Source organism: Typopeltis vanoorti, chromosome 11, assembly GCF_054136105.1.
Source record: "Typopeltis vanoorti isolate ZY-2024b chromosome 11, IOZ_Tvanoo_1.0, whole genome shotgun sequence".
Lineage (NCBI taxonomy): Eukaryota > Metazoa > Arthropoda > Arachnida > Uropygi > Thelyphonidae > Typopeltis > Typopeltis vanoorti.
In genome coordinates this window covers 41227784-41246739 of record NC_143559.1, presented here as the reverse complement: position 1 = coordinate 41246739, position 18956 = coordinate 41227784, and the positions used below count along the sequence as shown (strand labels likewise).

General features: G+C 35.9%; 1 protein-coding gene across 1 annotated transcript in view; it reads right to left on the bottom strand.

Annotated features, from left to right (window-relative positions):
* LOC150101467 (serine/threonine-protein kinase Genghis Khan-like) overlaps positions 1 to 18956 on the bottom strand; it is an 896778-nt gene that overhangs the window by 671671 nt on the left and 206151 nt on the right. The window contains 1 exon segment of the mRNA XM_090400803.1: positions 11516 to 11572. Coding sequence (XP_090256929.1) covers positions 11516 to 11572 — 57 coding nt within the window.

Genomic DNA, 18956 nt, shown 5'->3' with positions numbered 1-18956 from the left:
TATTCATACTTGAAGTAGAAAAAGCCATCAAAGGCTTGAAATGTGGAAAGGCAGCAGGAGTAGATGATATTCGACCAGAAATGCTGAAGTATGGTGGTATAAAAGTCTTACAGTGGCTGCACTGCATAGTTCAGAATGCCTGGACAGAGGGACAAATTCCTGATGATTGGAGTAGAGCTCTAATAGTATCCATATATAAAAAGGGAAATAAAACTGAATGTGAGAATGACAGAGGTACTTCCCTACTGAGTGTTCCTGGCAAGATTTATGCCAGTATAGGTTGAGAAGAATTGTGGAAGAAAAGCTTGGTGAAGAACAAGCTGGATTCAGGCCAAATAGAGGCTGTCAGGATCAGATTTTCACTTTACAACAAATAGCTGAAAAAGCATGGGAATATAACAAAGATCTGTATTTAAGTTTTGTCGATCTGGAAAAGGCATATGACAAGGTGCCAAGAGAGAAGCTATTCAATATGCTACAGTTATCTATATGGATCATATTATGAAGGAAAGTGGCATTAAACCTAATATCAAAATTCGAAATGTTAATATCAGCTCTTTGCTTTATGCGGATGATGTTATACTTCTAAATAAATCCGCTACAAGTCTGCAAGATTCACTGACTAAATTGAATAACTGTTGTAATAAATATGGTATGAAGGTCAGCAATAAAAAGACAAAGACAATGAAAATTGGTAGAATCGTTGAAAATGTCAGCTGTGTTGTGAATGGAGAACCTGTGGAACAAGTAAAACATTTCAGCTACTTAGGCATGATTTTTAGTGAAGATGGTAAATTAAATATGGAAATAGACAACAGAATCAATAAAGCTGGTATGATAGGAACTCAATTGAATAAATTCATATGGAATAAGAAAGAAATTAACACTTGACCAAAGACTAGAGACCACAGATATGAGAGTCCTGAGAAAGATTAGAGGATTGAACAGATGGCATCAATGGCAATATCATATTAAAAACGAGGATATTAGGAAAGAACTAGACATTGTCAGCATCCAGAAATGCGTTAGCAGAGCTAATCTCAGGTGGTATGGTCACTTAAACAGAATGGGCGAGGAAAGATAGCAAAGCAAGTGTTCTCTGCCAGGTTGGCAGGAAAACAACCCAGAGGAAGACCAAGATATAGGTGGATTGATACGGTACAAAGTGCCTTAGACGATAGAAATATAAGATCTGATAATGTTGGAGTCTTGACATGTAACAGACTAATTTGGAGGAAAATTATAGATAGGAAGCTATAATGATGTAAATTTTTCATGTAGTAGTATCATATCCTGTACACACCTTGAGGGTATATGTCAGGAATTTGATGATGATGAAAGGCAGCAGGAGTAGATGATATTCGACCAGAAATGCTGAAGTATGGTGGGATAAAAGTCTTACAGTGGCTGCACCGCATAGTTCAGCCACTGTAAGACTTTTACTAAGGTGGTTTACTAAGGGAAGATCATGTTTTAGCAACTTGCTGACATTCTATAATAATCTACTCTACAATATGATCATGAAATTAGAAAACAAATTAAGTTAGAGCACCTGTCTATCGATATAAGAAAAGAGCCATTTTTATCCACTATACCACCAAAAATCTCAACGAGCAACTTAAATCTCCTAAAACCTTGTTCAAAAAAGGAATCCCAGAAAAATAATAAAAGAAAAGGACTTGACACTATACATTACTTAATCTAAACCGTGTCATCACTTACACTGATGGATCATCTGATGAAGCACTCAACCAAGGAGGAGCAAAGGTTTTACTAACTCTATCTGAAGGTGAGGAAACGCAAATCAAATCCATGGCAGGCAAAATAGCTTCAAACTTTGCATGTGAATTAACAGCCATACAAGCAGCTCTAAAGTTCTCTCTCTATGTAATCCAGTAATAAACATCACAGAAGGAATAATCATCTACAGTGACTCAAAATCTGCACTTGAAGCATTAAAAAATGGTAAAACAAAACTCACACGGGAAATTCATGAACTTCTAACAACTTTAAATTTAAAAATAAGGACTGTACACTGCAATTGGATACCAGCCTATGTAAATATTGAAGGCATAAGAGAGAGCAGACAGACTAGCCAAAGAAACAAGAAACTTACTCAAAATTTATCCCCACTATCACTAACTGATGCAAACTCTGTTACAAAAATAAGATTGTTAAAATAAACTATCAGGAATAAGCATGAAATCAGTGAATTTAATGAAAATAGAGAAAAATAATCACAATCATTACCAGACTAAGGATAGAACATTTTAAAGGCAAGAAAATTCAGCCAGACAGTACTAGAAGCTATGAAATTTGCAGGAACTGTCCAGGAATCGAACTAACACATACCAATATCTATTCCTGTCCAGCAATTGTTACTGCTCTATAGAAAATTGAAAATAACCCTATAGAAAAGCACTACTCCATCAAAGTTCAACATTTTGCTAAAGCAAATATGCAGGTCCACGGTCATATCTACAAACTCTTCAACAGACTGACAACAACAATAACCAGTGATCTAGACAAGGTTCATGGATACACCATGATACTTTTGGATTTTGCTAAGGATTTTGACAGAATCCAGCATGGAAGACTGTTGCATAAATTGGAAAATATGGGTTTGGATTATAAAATATTAGTGTGGTTAAGAGGATGGCTGATTGACATATATCAAGAAGTGGTATACAGGGGATATGAGTCTGCAAGATTAAGGTAACTAGCGGTGTACCACAAGGATCAGTCCTTGATCTGCTGTTATTCAATTTTTACATTAATGACATTGGGAAGGATTTGACATGTGGCATACAGCTATTTATTGCTTCTGCAAAGATAGGGTAATCAAGATTCTGCGAGTACATATGCAGTACTCGCAGAATGATTTGAATAGGCTAGAATTGTGTGTAATGGGAAATGGATATCAGTTCAATGTCAGTAAATGCAATGCCATGCACTTTGGTATGATTAGATATCGAGTGTCGTATTATATCAGTGGGATTATGCTAGAAAAAACTGATCAGGTTAGGGATCTTGGGTGTCAGAAGATAGCAAGTTAAAGTTAAGAGGACATTGTAGTAAAGATTGCAAATACAACTGAAAAGATAATTGCATCTGAAACAAATTTAACATAGGCCTTGATAAGACTTCACTTGGACTATTGTGCAAGGTCTGGTCTCCTGGTTTCCATTGTGATTCTGATGCAGTGGAGAAAGTGCAAAGGAGAATGTTAAAAATGATATCAGGATTGTGAAATACTGATTATGAAAACAAATTGAGAATTTGTTGACTGCAAACACTAGCAAACAGGAAAAAGAGGGGTGATATAATTGAGACTTACAAACTTCTGAAAGGGTCGTACAGGATTGCAGTTGATGGAATTTTTCATTTTATGCAGGGTGAGGAAAGAACAATAGGGCATCCTTGGAAGCTGAGAATGAATGCTGCTGAGAAGAGGGTGAGGGCTAGATTTTTTCTCACAGGGCAGTACGTGATTCAAATGAATTCCCATCGGATGTGGTATGTGCAAGCAGTGTGAATGAATTCAAGAATAAGTATGATAGCTGGTGTGTGTGTGTGTGTGTGTGTGTGTGTGTGTGTGTGTGTGTGTGTGTGTGTGTGTGTGTGTGTGTGTGTAGTATGCGGTCTCCCTTGATAAGTCCCTGACCTCCAGAGATCTCTTTTAATAATAATAATAATATCACTGATTTTGTTTTATAATGTCCATTATCAACACATATCTCTTTCCTTCTTCACTTAACTACTGCACTGTTCTTTCTAATTCCTCTTCATTTTCTTCAATAATCTGCAAATTTGCAATCATCTGCAAATCATAAATTAGTTAATTTTGTACTTTGAATTGAAATTCCCCCTTATATTATCCTTTATGGTATCCACTGTTCTTTTCAACAGGATGATAAAGATGCTTGGTCACCATGTCTTGTACCTCCTGGGATGAAAAGATTACATACTGTGTACTACACTGATGGAAGGCTGTAGGAAATTGATAAGGTTAGGAATTTCGGAAAGTTGGTGGACTGTAAGTTAAAGTTCAGAGGACATACAGCAAAAATAGCTAAAACAGATCATGAGGTTACCCAGTCATTAAAGAACAGTCACACTAGCAGATATAAATAGGTTATAATACTGCTTTACAAGGCCTTGGTACACCTCCACCTTAACTGTTGTGTATAGATCTAATCGTCTGGGGATCCAGAGGATTCAGATATGAGTGACCATATCTATGAAATGCTAGTTATGAGGACAAGTTGAATTTGTGGATTACAGAAATCAGTTAGCAGATTAGGAGAGATGTGATAGAGATATATAAGTTACTTAAATGTTGACTGACATATCAAAAAATAGCGCATGAAGATGCTGATTCTAAGAGGAGGGTGACCAGTATGCTCAACTTATATATTAACAATAATGAGGATGGGCTAGAGGGTGATGTCCAGCTGTTTGCTGATGATGATGCTAAGTTGGGGATCTGATAAAGAATCCCTGAAGGCAGACTTGCACAGAGTAATTCTATGAGCAAACGTTAATGAGTGACAGTTTAATGTTTCTAAATGTAAGGTTATACACTATGGATGAAAGACACTAAAAGCAGAGAACCATATTAATGGGAATTTGCTGAGAGTTGCCAATGAAACTAGAGACATGAAGATTAAAGTGAATGGTGAGTGAAAGCTTAGAAGCCACATTGCAAAGGTGAGTAGTGAATCACATTTGACAACTGCACTGTTGAAGAGAACACTAACTAGTAAGAAAAAATAAGTTATTCTCTAACTTCACCTCAGTAGCTCAGTCAGTTTTAAAAAGCTTTATGGTTGGAAAAATCTGGGTTGGAATCCTGTCAAAATGCAAAAAACTTTATACATCAGGGTTTTTCAACTGGAAGGTGAGTTAGCTGGTCTCATATGAGGGTAGCAGATAATTGCAATGCTGAAACAAATTTTAAAATGTAAAGATAAGGCTGTCATTTTGCCTCTTTACAAGGCCTTGATAAGACTTCACTTTGACTATTGTGCACAGATCTGGTCTCTGTTGTCAAATTCTTGTGATTCAAACATTTTTTCTTAGAAATTCAGAGTTTTTGTCCAGCAAACTGGCCAGGAGAACACATAAAAAAATATACATATTTAGGCATAAAACTAACCAACCAGTTTATCCTAGTTACGAAAGTCCACCTTGGCAAGTTTCAAGCTTAAAGGCCTGTAAAAGTACCATGGATTATTATTGTTCTCCAACTATACAAAGCTTGACAAGACCACATCTGGACTGCCATGTGTGTGTGTGTGTGTGTGTGTGTGTGTGTGTGTGTGTGTGTGTGTGATCACCCAAGTTCTGAAGAGAATGGGAGGCAGGTGACCATGATGATAATTGGTCTATGGAAATGTACATATGTGCTAAACACAAATTATTATTTTTTATGAGGTATCTATAAATATAGATATTTATAGATTTTTTATTTATATTTTATACAAATATAAAAATGCAGGCAGAACTTGGGTCTATCCCCAGAAGCTGGCTAAGGATGTGGCTAGGAAACATGTAAGGTCCAGATCCTTTTCATGGTGAGTATACAATTATAGGCTGCTGTTAGATGTGGTATGTCTTCAGTGAATGTGTTCAGGGAGATATATAATAGTTATTTAAGTATGAGTAACTAAAATGGCTCTCCCTCAGCGAGTCCTTGATATCCCTGGAAAAGTAAATATAAGAAAGAGTAATAATGATAATAAATGCAAGTAGCAGTTTCCCAACATTGTGTTATAGTCAATGTGTTAAATCCACCAAACTATTTTCCCTACTTCCTCTACTCTGGAACAGCCTCCATCATGAAGCATCCCCCCACCCCAACATTGGCAAATTTCTTTCCTTTTAACTCTACACATTACTTGTGTGCTATAGGTTCTGCAACTCCTTATGTGAAAGAATGATTTTAAAAATAAAATAATAAAGAAAAGACTGATGCAGATTCTGAGAAGTGCAGTGAAGCTGTCCCAGGGCTTGCCAGGTATTTCTTATGCTCATGTTAGACTAATTTTTTAATATCATGATGAGGACATAGTTTTTCTAATTTTATAATTAGAATCATAAACACTTTTACACAGAGTGGTCTACTGAAGAATACCAGACATTATACTTCTCACAAAAACCATACTGTGACTAATAATGTACAATGACTAAATGTGTAAACTATTATCTAATGCAGTGATTTTCAACCTTTTTCATAACACGCCACAACTAGACTAATTATTAAAATTCTGCAGCACACTAAAAATATATTCTTTTAATTTTTTTGATGATCTGCCAAAACATGGGCATAATTTTGATTGATTTACACACACAAGAAGATGGAAAACCAGACACTAATAAATAAATGCGCAAATTACGACATTATTTCTTTCAAGTAATTTGTTTTTATAAATCTCGCAGCACACCTGAAGACTTCTCGTGGCACACAAGTTGAAAATCGCTGATCTAATGCAATGTCACTCCTGCTTCACTAATAATTCCAGCTGCCCTACCACTCTAACTTTGAAGTATGTGCTAACTATGCAGTTGTAATATAATTTTATATAATGATATAAATACATGGGCTATACTACATGAGAGAACAATATATAAAATCTGCACTAAGTAAAAATATGCTAATTGTTTAATGATTCCTCTTTCTATTGAATTAAACCATCAATACAAAAATGAAACTTGGAGCAAATGTTATTAAAATTATATATTTCAACTGCTCAATTTGAAATGTATGATTTTATATTTCAGGATTATAAAACTCTAGAAGAAGCAGGATCTAAAGATTAAAAATCCTTAATAAATCAAATTTCTTTCTTTCTTTTTTTTTCTTCCTTTTAACCTTTTTTTATTGCCACTTCTGGCTATAGGTGTCTCCCAATTCACTCCGTTTCTATCCTGAGCTTGTTGATGCCAGAGTTCCAATAGTTTTCCTTATATCATCTGACCATCTTCATTCGGGTTTTTTTCAGCTGATCTTTTACCTTCATATGGCTTCAACTGTAGTATAACTTTCTCTACCTATTATGCATGAGCCTTGTAATGTGTTCCAACTATTTCCATTTCTTTCCAAGTATGTTTTCTGGATCCAATATCTAAAAACTTTGTTTTAGCTCTTATTTCTTCATTTTTGATTTTATTTTTGAGTCTTATGTTTAGCAGATATCTTTCCATTCTTCTTTCTGTTTTTTGCATTTTGGAAAATTAAAAAATTTAATTTTCCAAAAGCTGACCATCCAATTCCTATTCTTCTTTTCACTTCTTCAATGGCTCCATGCTTCTTCACTGTTAACAATTTTCCCAAGTAATTTCAATTTCTTTATTGTTTACCATAATAATATTAAATCTCTCATTGTATCCTTTTCGTTTGTCATTATTTTGGTTTTCTAAGAATTAATGTCTAATCTAATTTCTATTGATTTAGCCGTTAGATATTTTATTTTCTTTTAAATCTTTCATACTGTTTGCAATAATAAGAATATCATTGGTATCATTGATGTATATATATATATATATCATTGGAATATCATTAATTCCATTAATATTGATTTCTTTATTGGATGATTCTAAATTACTCATTATATCAATAAATTACATTAGCCAAAGGAAATTGCCTTATCTCATATTTTGTTTTTGAACTTCATTTTTGATTATTTCGATATGAGAAATGGTTAACTTTTGACATAAATGACTATAAAGTATCCAAGTATTCTATGTAGTAGCCTCTGATGATGGGTCATGAAATTGATTTCCATGCCATCAAGTCAGTGAATGAAAAAAGTGCATTGCCTCTGACATGGATAAAAATGAATCAATCTCCTAAAAACATTGCAATGATTATAAGTGTAAGTGAAAATGTAATAATAAGTTTTTTAATTCATATAAAAAAATTTACATATTCATTTCTTCAAATCATTCAAAAAAAAAAAAAAAAAGAGAGAAAAAACATTCATCAGGTGTAAAATGTCTCTAACAAAATTCTTTAATGAGCAAACTATCAAAGTGGTCCTAGGAATAGGTCTACTTTAATAGTTCTAAAATATATTTTAGAACTAGTTCAAAGTTTTCTGATTTAAAAACATGTGAAGGTTAAGAATAATAATATTAATAATAATTCTTATAGCAAGGTTTATACGTTGGTCATACATAACTGGTAATTAGCTTACGGAATTAACAACGCATATAAAGGATATTAATTAAAGGCAACTTTAATGAATAACTTCAATATTTCAGCAACGTCACGTTGTCATCTTCAGGAACATAAAAATAAGGTATGTGCACGCAGGCACTAACAAAAGCAAATGAGGAAGAAGGCAAGAAACTAATATTGTTCCTAAAGTCCTAATGGTGCCCTCTGTCAGGGTAATTGGGTTGTCCTGGCCGTTGGGCCGAAGTTCTCATAATGTAAGTCTCCCAAATATGGGGTAGTTTCATGCACCCAAATTTCTTGAGGTTTGGAACGTTTTTTAGAGCTGCTGATGATTCCTTGAATAATCTTTCATACTTGAACTTGCTGTGGTGTATTATTTTAGTTTTCTTCCAACAAATTCTATGGCGGGTATCTAAGACATAGTCTGCCAGCCCAGAGTGGCTGTACTGGTGATACCAGGTGTAGTCTTTGTGTTCTGAAATCCTGATATTTGCTGTCCTACCTGTTTGGCCAAAGTAAGACAATTTGCAGCTGCAAGGGACCTGGTATACACCAGGTAGGTCTAGGGGAAGTGGTTGGTCTTTCGTAGAGCGGATAAGGGATTCCAACTTTTTATATGGTTTATAACAAGAAGTCAGGTCATATTTTTTAAGGATATCGGTTATTTTCTCAGAGGTGCCCCAGATGCAGGGGATGGTGATAGATTTAGTGTAATCTTTATTGTGGAGGGTGGGTTGTGGTTTATTGGTTTTAGAATTTTTTGGATTTTTTTGGGGTTATAGTCATTGGCTAAGAAAGTGTTGAGGATGTGGTTTAGTTCAGTGGTTAGGGCATAGTCATCTGAGCAGATTAATTTTATCCTGTTAAATAGTGTTTTTATAACCCAATATTGTTGTGGGGGGGGGAATTGTTGGTGAATGGGTGGGTTTTCTGTAAACAGAGAAAACCAAAGATCCATCAAGCTGGCAAGTGATTAAAGTGTATAGGAAGGGGAGGGTGTTCTTTTTCTAAGGTGAACTGGACTCTGGGGTGTTGGTTGTTTAAGTGTGTTAGGAAGGAGTGGAGTCAACAAGAAGTCAGATCATATCAGGTCAGATGACGATGCCCTAACCACTGAACTAAATCACATCCTCAATACTTTCTTAGCCAATCGCTATAACCCCTCAAAAAAATGCAAAAAATACTAAAACCAATAAACCAACCCCCCCTTCCTCCCCTCCACAATAAAGATAACACTGAATCTATCACCATCACAATCAATAATACATCTGGGGTACCTCTGAGAAAATAACCAATATCCTCAAAAAATATGACCTGACTTCTTGTTATAGACAATATAACCTTCCTAACCACTTCGCCAAAAACATCAGACTGGATGTAGCTGGTGTTCTCACCAAAGCAAAACCTCCAAAAACCAACTAATCCAAAGATGAATATGCAGCTCTACTAGAAATGAAGAAAAACAAAAAAATAATAATCACCAAAGCGGATAAGGGAAACGCCACTGTGGTGCTTGATCAAAAGGACTACAAAGGTAAGCTTAATGCTTTAGTATCAGACCATACGACCTACCTCCCTATTGAATATAATCCTACCAGCTCTCATATTACAACTCTTCATAGACTCCTTAAGAAAGTCACTTCTTGGCCTGTGGAAGTCACTAACAAACTAAAACCTTATAACACTAGACCTCTCTGATTATATGGACTCCCAAAAATACATAGACAAAATGTGCCATTATGTCCCATAGTGGATGGCATTGATTCCCCCACATATAAATTAGCCAAACATTTAGCCAAAATGCTCACACACTATACTGGCAACACATCATCATACATAAAAAAACTCAGCCCACTTTAAAGCCAGTATAGAAAACCTCTTACTCCAACACACTGACATAATGATCAGTTTTGACGCCTCCTCCATATTCACTAATGTCCCACTCAATGAAACCCTAGAGTTCATCCAAGCCAAGTTTCCTCCTGATATCTCAGCCCTATTTCAGTTCACAATGAACTCAGGCTATTTCGTTTAGCAAGGAAAATTCTACAAACAGATAGAGGGGACATCCATTGGTTCACCACTTTCCCCACCCTGCCAACTTCTTTATGGAGACCTTTGAAAAGAAAGCCTTAAACTCTGCCCACAAAAACCCACTATCTGGCCACATGGCTCAGATACACTCCACTCCTTACTAACACACTTAAACAACCAACACCCCAGAGTCCAGTTCACCTTAGAAAAAGAAAAACAACACCCTCCCCTTCTTAGACACTTTAATCACTCGGCAGCTTGATGGATCTTTGGTTTTCTCTGTTTACAGAAAACCCACCCATACAGGCAGATACATTCACCAGCAATTCCCCCCCCCCTCACAACAATATGGGGTTATAAAAACACTATATAACATGGCAAAATTAATCTGCTCAGATGACGATGCCCTAACCACATCCTCAACACTTTCTTAGCCAATCGCTATAATCCCAAAAAAAATCCAAAAAATACTAAAACCAATAAACCACAACCCCCACCACAATAAAGATTACACTAAATCTATCACCATTCCCCACATCCAGGGCACCTCTGAGAAAATAACCGACATCCTTAAAAAAATATGACCTGATTTGTTGTTATAGACCATATAAAAAGTTGCCATCCCTTATCCACTCTACCAAAGACCAACCACTTCCCCTAGACCTACCTGGTGTATACCAGGTCCCTTGCAGTTGCAAATTGTTCCTACTTTGGCCAAACAGGCAGGACAGCAAATATCAGGATTTCAGAACACAAAGACTACATCTGGTTTCACCAGTACAGCCACTCTGGGCTGGCAGATCATGCCTTAGATACCCCGCCATAGAATTCGTTGGAAGAAAACTAAAATAATACACTGCAGCAAGTTCAAGTACGAAAGATTATTCAAGGAATCATCAGCAGCTCTAAAAACGTTCCAAACCTCAAGAAATTTGGGTGCATGAAACTACCCCAAATTTGGGAGACTTACATTATGAGAACTTCGGCCCAACGGCCAGGACAACCCAATTACCCTGACAGAGGGCACCATTAGGACTTTAGGAACAACATTAGTTTCTTGCCTTCTTCCTCATTTGCGTTTTTAGTGCCTGCATGCACATACCATATTTTTATGTTACTGAAGATGGCAATGTGACATTGCCGAAATATTGAAGTTATTCATTAAAGTTGCCTTTAATTAATATCCTTTATATGCATTGTTAATTCTGTAAGCTAATTACTGGTAATGTTAATAATAATACTATTAAGATAAGCTGAGTATTCAAAACAAAAAGTTAATAAAGAACAAATACTACCCACCCTTAAAATTTCTGGTGAAATATAATCAGGCGTTCCAACTGCTACATTAGACTGCACCTAGGTTCACAAAATAGATATGTTACATAGCTATGATTAAATAATAATCAGATATGTAAATTTCATGATAAAAGATATCAACATCATATTTATATGAAGAATTTGTACATTACTTCAGTATATTAGACCAATCTTGACTGATTTTATGTAGCTTTGAAGGGGAAGGGATTAAAAAACTTAAAAAAAAAAAAGGCAGTAAGAATCTAAACATTAACTGGATTGAGCTTTTTTAGAGGGATACTCATAAACTAATATATAAATGCCTCTTTAGTGAGTCTGTTATATCCAGAAATATCATGAAAATGTTGCAAAACAGCAAGCGATTTACAATATTTTTTTTATTATTCAAAAATAAAATATCTACATTCACTGTCAGATATTACTATTACTATTAACTAAAAGCTAATCAAATTAAACTTGCCAAGAAATTATACTCTTGTTTACAGACTTGAAGAGTCACTACCCAGAGACTGGTTTTGACCTTTATTGAGGTATTGTTGAAGTGCAATGGAGTACCTTTCCAAAAACTCAAAGCGATCTCCAAGATCACTCTAAATCTCACTAAATAACACTAAAGGATCACTATTAAACTCACAACTCCTAACTTGAATCACTCCAAGACAAAAAATGCAGTGGTGGCGGCACTGTGTGACAGACAAAAAAGTCTACCACCTAGCAGAACCATTTTACTCCCCAGAAAAAAAGTCATCATCAGTGGGAGCCAAATCCTGAAGAAATATGGATGTTCAATTAATATAGAAGTTGTATATTTCCTACATGCAAGTAGTAAAAAGTAGAATTACTTGCATGTGAGAAATATATGATTTCTGCATTAATTTAAAACATTCATTTGATCTTCTTCTACAGTCATCCATGCTCATGGCAGGAATCGAACCTACAGCCTTCTGGCTGGAGAGCGGACACGCTAACCACTTGGCCAACCAGGCCAGCATTATGAATAGCATTCAACATAAGAAACAAATAGTTTTACTGAGAAGCTGATGTCCCTGAGATCAAAACTTTCCTGCATGAAAGAGCTGCAAAATTCTTTGCAAATGCTACCAAAGTCCATTACTAAAATCACCCAAACCTATTAATCCACCAAGCAGTAAACTACAGTGAGCATGACTCTGCAAAATACAAACATCCCAAAGCCATAACAAGCTGGTAAGTTTTTTAAATCCACTTACAAAATAGGCAAGCCAAAAGCTCAATAATATCCCAAGTGCATTACGGTCAGCCATGTAGTGATAGACTAAAACAAACAAATGTCCCCCCCCCCAAAAAAAACCATACCAAAGAAGTCGTTTTTTTTTATTTATTTATTTTTTTTTATTAAAAACTCACTAACAGTCAACAGCCAACAAGAAATGCATTTCTCTTATCAAGATGTTAATACCTTCTCAAAGAAATTTCCATTAACTTCATACTGGTCCTTCGGACAAAACAGAACAAGAGGTGTTGCCTTATTAATTTATGCCCCAATTCTGAGTATCTTCTACAATTTACAATATGATGTAGGACATATCACTGCCAATTACTTGGAGATGGAAGGGGAAGACTTTCCACCTCACAGGAGTCAATTCACCTAACAATCCAAGAGAGTGAATAATTTTTCACTCAGCCTTAGAGTGTTACCTGCATGGCACCTAATATCATCATACCAAGGATCTGGATCTATATAGAATCCTCAAATGATAAAATCAGAGGAGGCCCTTGCACAGGAAACATCAGAATAAGAGAACTGAAAATCTGTTGCAGGAACATGAACCTAGTGGATGTATGGAGGAAGTAAAATCCCAGTGACAGAGAAGTTACCTGCTTAGGCTCAACAGGTTAAACTCGCCTGGACAAGATTCATATATCGAAAAATTTGCAGAATAATGTTAAATATATATATATATATATATTTAACAATATTTAACATTAATATATACGATATATTAATTTGGCACAGGGGACCAACATCACTGATCATAAACTCGTTCTAATCAGTCAGGACATTAAGGACGAGGTGGCAACTGGCTCACGTTCCTGAAGAATGCCAGGAGACTTTCCTGAGCTCTTTAAAGATCAATTAAAAAACATATATGCTGAGATGAGTGAAATTCCGCTACCTGGAATTGGGAAAAGCGGTTCTCTTCCAAAACAATCATCAAGCAGTACCTCATCCAATAGAAAAAGAAAGGGTCAACAGACAGAGGCAACATCTTAGCAAACTACACAGAGGGAACTATACTAGTTTGTAAATGCACAAAGATATGGAAGCAACTGGCAAAATATCATAAAAGAGATCAATACACAAACAAAACTGGAATAGAAAGGAAAGAAAAGCAGAAGAAAGTACTTCAAAATCAAGATACATCTAAGAGTTGCAACACTCCCTCTGCTGCTTTCTACAACTGACAGATGACCACAACTCAAAAAAGAGAAGGTAATTAGAAAAATCATTCTCAACAAACAAAAACACTTAAATAGCCTCCTTATCAACTTAGGAGAATACTATCTTTGGTCCCATAGTATCAGTTATTGAATTGGAAAAAGGTCAGCAATGGATTGGAATCTTTGAAAAAGTGCTTAAATGAGGCAGTATCTGAATGTATCCATAGTGTTCGAAGAATAAATAGGTTGGGAATGAAATGGATGTGTAACCTTATTAAGCAATAGATCCACAAGAAGATGATGTGAAACGAATATCATGAGAATAAGAGTGACAGGAGTTATGAATATATAAAGCTCAGGCCAGTAAAGTAACAAGTATTGTGAGGAAAGCTAAATTGAAGTATGAAAAGAAATTAGCCATACAAGCTAAAGGCAATTCAAAAGAATTTTATTGTTATGCTGCAAGCAAAAGAAAGAATGAATGTGAAAGAATAACTTTATTGAATGCAGATGGTATTCTAGTGTCAGAAGCTAATGAGATTGTTCAATTAATGAGTGCTCATTTTCCTAAGATATATCAACCAGGTGTATTTAACATGGTGCACTGCACTACTGCTACATTGGATGAAAAGTTAGAGGTTCATGAAAATGAAGTCAAAGAGCTGTTGCATAACCTGGATAAAAATTTGTCTATAGGGACATGGAATATCAGCCCATTTGCTAAAGGAATGTTCAGCTGAATTGGCTACACCCTTCACATGTTTGTATAACTTAAGTCTCAGCTCAGAAATGAAACCATAGGAATGGAAGAAATGTATGACGGTTCCATTGCACAAGGGTGGTGCAAAAACTCATGTGTCTAACTACCGACCTATCAGTACCTCTTGTGTGATAATAAAGATTTTAGAGAAGTTGGTAAGAACTCGCATAAGAAATGGATAGATAAACATGTTATACTCTGCAAGGAACAGCATGGGTTTACTAAAGAAAAGTCATGTTTTAGCAATTCGTTCATATTTTATAACAATGTTACAGCCAAGTTGGATAAAGGGAATGGATACACTATGATACGAGGGTGGTCTGAAAAGTTCTCAGCCTAACAATGAAAAAACGAATTTATAATTTCAAAATTATTTTTATTTTTCAGCATAATCTCCCTTAAGACTAATACATTATTCCAGCGATGCTCCAGCACAATTATCACGTACCTGTAGTGGTTCTCAGCTGCAAAATATCCCTATACAGCTGCAATCACCTCTTGATTCGAAGAAAAACGCTAACCAGTGAGGAAGAGTTTTAGTTTTGAGAAGAGAGAGAGGTCACAGAGAGCCAAATCTGGGTAATAGGGTGGATCCCTTACTTTTCCCATTGCCAAAACAAATTTGTGTCTTGTCCTGATGAAAGATTACTTTTTTTCTTCTGCAAACCAGGTCTTTTGTCACAAATTTTTTTCCTCTAGTCTGGTTAAAAGATCGGAATAATATTCCCAGGTTATTATTTTACCCTTTTCAAGATAATTAATAAACAAAATGCCTTTAGCATCCCAAAACACCGATGCCATGATCTTTCCTGCTGATGGAACTGACTTTGTCTTCTTCGGCACTGAACAACCAGCTTCTGTCCACTGTTTTGACTGCTGTTTGGATTCTGGTGTGTAATGGTGAATCCAAGTCTCATCAATAGTAATAAATCAACTCACAAAATCAGTTTTATTCTTGTTAAAATGTTCCAAGCACTGTTCAGAGATTTTCATGCGAGTGTGTTTTTGATCTGCTGTGAAGCAGATCAAAAACACACTCACATGAAAATCTCTCACAAGCAAAGACACACTCGCAAGCGAAGCACCCATCTTGAGCAAAGCTTTTCAATTTGCAATTCTTAATGCAAAATATACCCTACACGTACTTTTGAAATGCTTATAGTCTCAGCAATTTCACGCACTTTGACTCGCCGGTCATCCAATACCATATCCTGCACTTGGTATACGTGTTTTATTATTAACGATTTCTTGTGTTGTTACACTTTTTGTACGTCCTTCACGTGGATCATCTTCAACTGGTACGGCCACGTTTAAACTTTGCAGCCCATTTCTTAATTGTCGAAAACGAAGGAGAAGAGTGCACATAAACTTTTATGAACTTCAAATGAATTTCTTTTGGCATTAAACATTCTTTTACAAAGAATTTTATAACTGCACAATACTCAATTTTATCCATTTCAAGGGATACAGATAATACTTTTGCTTCAGACGGCTGTATAAAACAAACTACTTGATAGAATGACTAGCAATTTCACATGGATGCTTATCACAGATGTACCAACTCAAAAAAAAAAAAAAAAAGTATTGCCGATAGTGTTGCCATCTATGGTTGGGGCTGAGAACTTCTCAGACCACCCTCATAATGTTGGATTTTTCTAAGGCCTCTGATAGGATACCACATCAAAGGCTGTTGCATAAACTGGAGAATATGGGATTGGAATATAAAATTTTGACTTAGATCAGGGAATGGTTGACAGACAGATATCAAAAAGTGGTATATAGTAGGTGTGAATCTGCCAGATTTAAGGTGACCAGTGGCATACCTCAGGATTCAGTCCTTGGGCCATTATTGTTCAATCTATACGTTAATGACATCAGGCAGGATCTAACAGGAGACGTGTAATTGTTTGCTGATGATGCAAAGATAGGTAGAGCAATCAGGGATGCTACTGATATTCAGCAATTACAAAATTATTTGAACAGACTGGAAATTTGGGCAAACGAAAATAGCTGTCAGTTTAATGTTAGTAAGTGTAAAGTTATGCACTTTGGTGTGATGAGATTTCCAGTGGCATATTATATTAGCAGGATTATGCTACAAGAAGCCTGAGGAGGCAAGGGATCGTGGTGTATTACTGGATAAGAATTTTAAAGTTCAAAGGTCACATTGCAAATAGAAGTCAGAGGATAATTGCGATGTTGAAGCGAACTTGACAGGTAAGTATAAGGAAGTCATTTTGATTCTTTATAAGGTTTGATAAGACCACACCTGGATTACTGTGTGCAGATTTGGTCTCGGGGTTTCAAGGGGATAAAGTAGCTGTGGAAAGGGTGGAAAGAAGAGTTAAAAAGATTATATTGAATTATGGGATTTAGATTATGAGGACAGATTTCAAGTATGTGGATTGCAGACTCTGGTTAACAGGAGAAAGAGGGGTGACATGATAGAGGTCTATAAACTTTTGAATGGGTGATATAGGATATCAACTGATGGAATTTTTCATTATATGGAAGGTGGGGAAAGAATATGGGGGCATCCATGGAAGTTAAGTTTGTTCACAGTCAAGAAAGGGGTAAGAGTTAGATTTTTCTCCCAGAGAGCAGTAAGTGAGTGGAATAATTTGCCCTTGGGGATAGTGAGTGCATCTAGTGTAAATGAATTTAAAAGAAGGAATGATAGCTGAATGCTGTTATGCTGGTATGATTGCTGTTATGGGTCTGTCTATCAAAGCAGAATGATGCTCTCATGAAGCATCATTCTGCTTTGATGGACAGATCCATAACATTGATAGAAATAACAACAACTGCCTTCAAAAGCTGTGAAAAAGGAGAGACTTTGGGACTTGATAGATTGGGAATGGAAGTATACCATAATATCTAGAGTTTTATACTCCCAATTCTAGATACAATCTTTAACATTTTAATGCATAGAGACTTCCCAGAAAAGTTTGTGGAGAGCTACAAAGGAGAGCTGTACTCGCTCGTAAAAAATGAAGAATCTATTGCATATTGCCAACTGGAGGCCTATTACCATAATGAATGTAGATTATAAAATCCTCTAAAAGAGTTGGTTTTAAAGCACACAAATTTATGACCTTCCTCAAAGAACAACTGAATTTAATATTTCCTCATCTGAGATATTATTCATCTATTTTAACCAGTGAAAGCTTCCTTGTGCGTTATCACCTATACATCTAAACAAAGCTTTGACAGTGTGCAGCATGAATATTTGCAATATATAAGCCCTGCAACATAGGGCCTCTATGTATCCAGATCATAATGAAGATAAGGTTACAATAAAAATGTTGGTTAACAGCTTTGTCTGGTCCTATCCCAGTAGGCAAAAGGTGTCAAAGACAGGGATGTCCTCTAAGTCCCCTGCTCTTCACCTTGATTGTAGAACCCTTAGTGCAGAGTGTCCAGTGATGTTCTGCTAATAAAGGAATAACTATCCTAGTTGTGTTCAAGACCATCATATGTTGATGAAATTTTCCAACTTATGGAGGGCCTCCATGGAAACTGAGAATGAAGGCTGCTAAGAAGGGGGGGGGGGGGGACTAGATTTTTCTCTCAGAGGATGGTGCATGATTGGAATGGATTGCCATTGGATGTTCTGAGTGCAAGCAGTATGAATGAATTCAAGAATCAGTATGATGATTGGTGTGTGTAGTATGTGGACTCCCACGATGAGTCTCTGACTCCCTGGAGGTCTGTCTTAATAATAATAATATATACAGACAATATTACATTAACATTAAGAGATTCTGACTCAGTCTGGTGGTTCTTTAAACTAACAGAAGGATTTAACAACAGCATGGCCTGTGTGTAAATCTGAAAAAATAAAAATCTAAATTTTTGGAAGCATCAATCCAAACTTAAGTTAAGGGATTACAATTGAAGAACATCCTAGAGACACTGAGGTCTGAAAGAAAGGATAGTAAAAAAGGCTTAGAAGTAGAGCAAAGAATATGGTAAAAAAAGCAGAGAAAAAAGTGGAAGAACAAAAAGGGACAATACTATCACAAATGTCCAACAATGATGGAGTTTGTCAAGGCATTCAAGATGATCCCTCATAAGAGATTCTATAAACTGAAAGGGAAGAATATGGAAAATAGGTTGTGTCATATCTGATATCTGTAAGTAAGTGACTGGTTGACAGTTATCAGAGAATAGCATATGTAAGATTCAAGTCTAAGAGGAGGAAGAAAGGTACTACAGTTTTGTAGTTGGGCAATTCTTGTT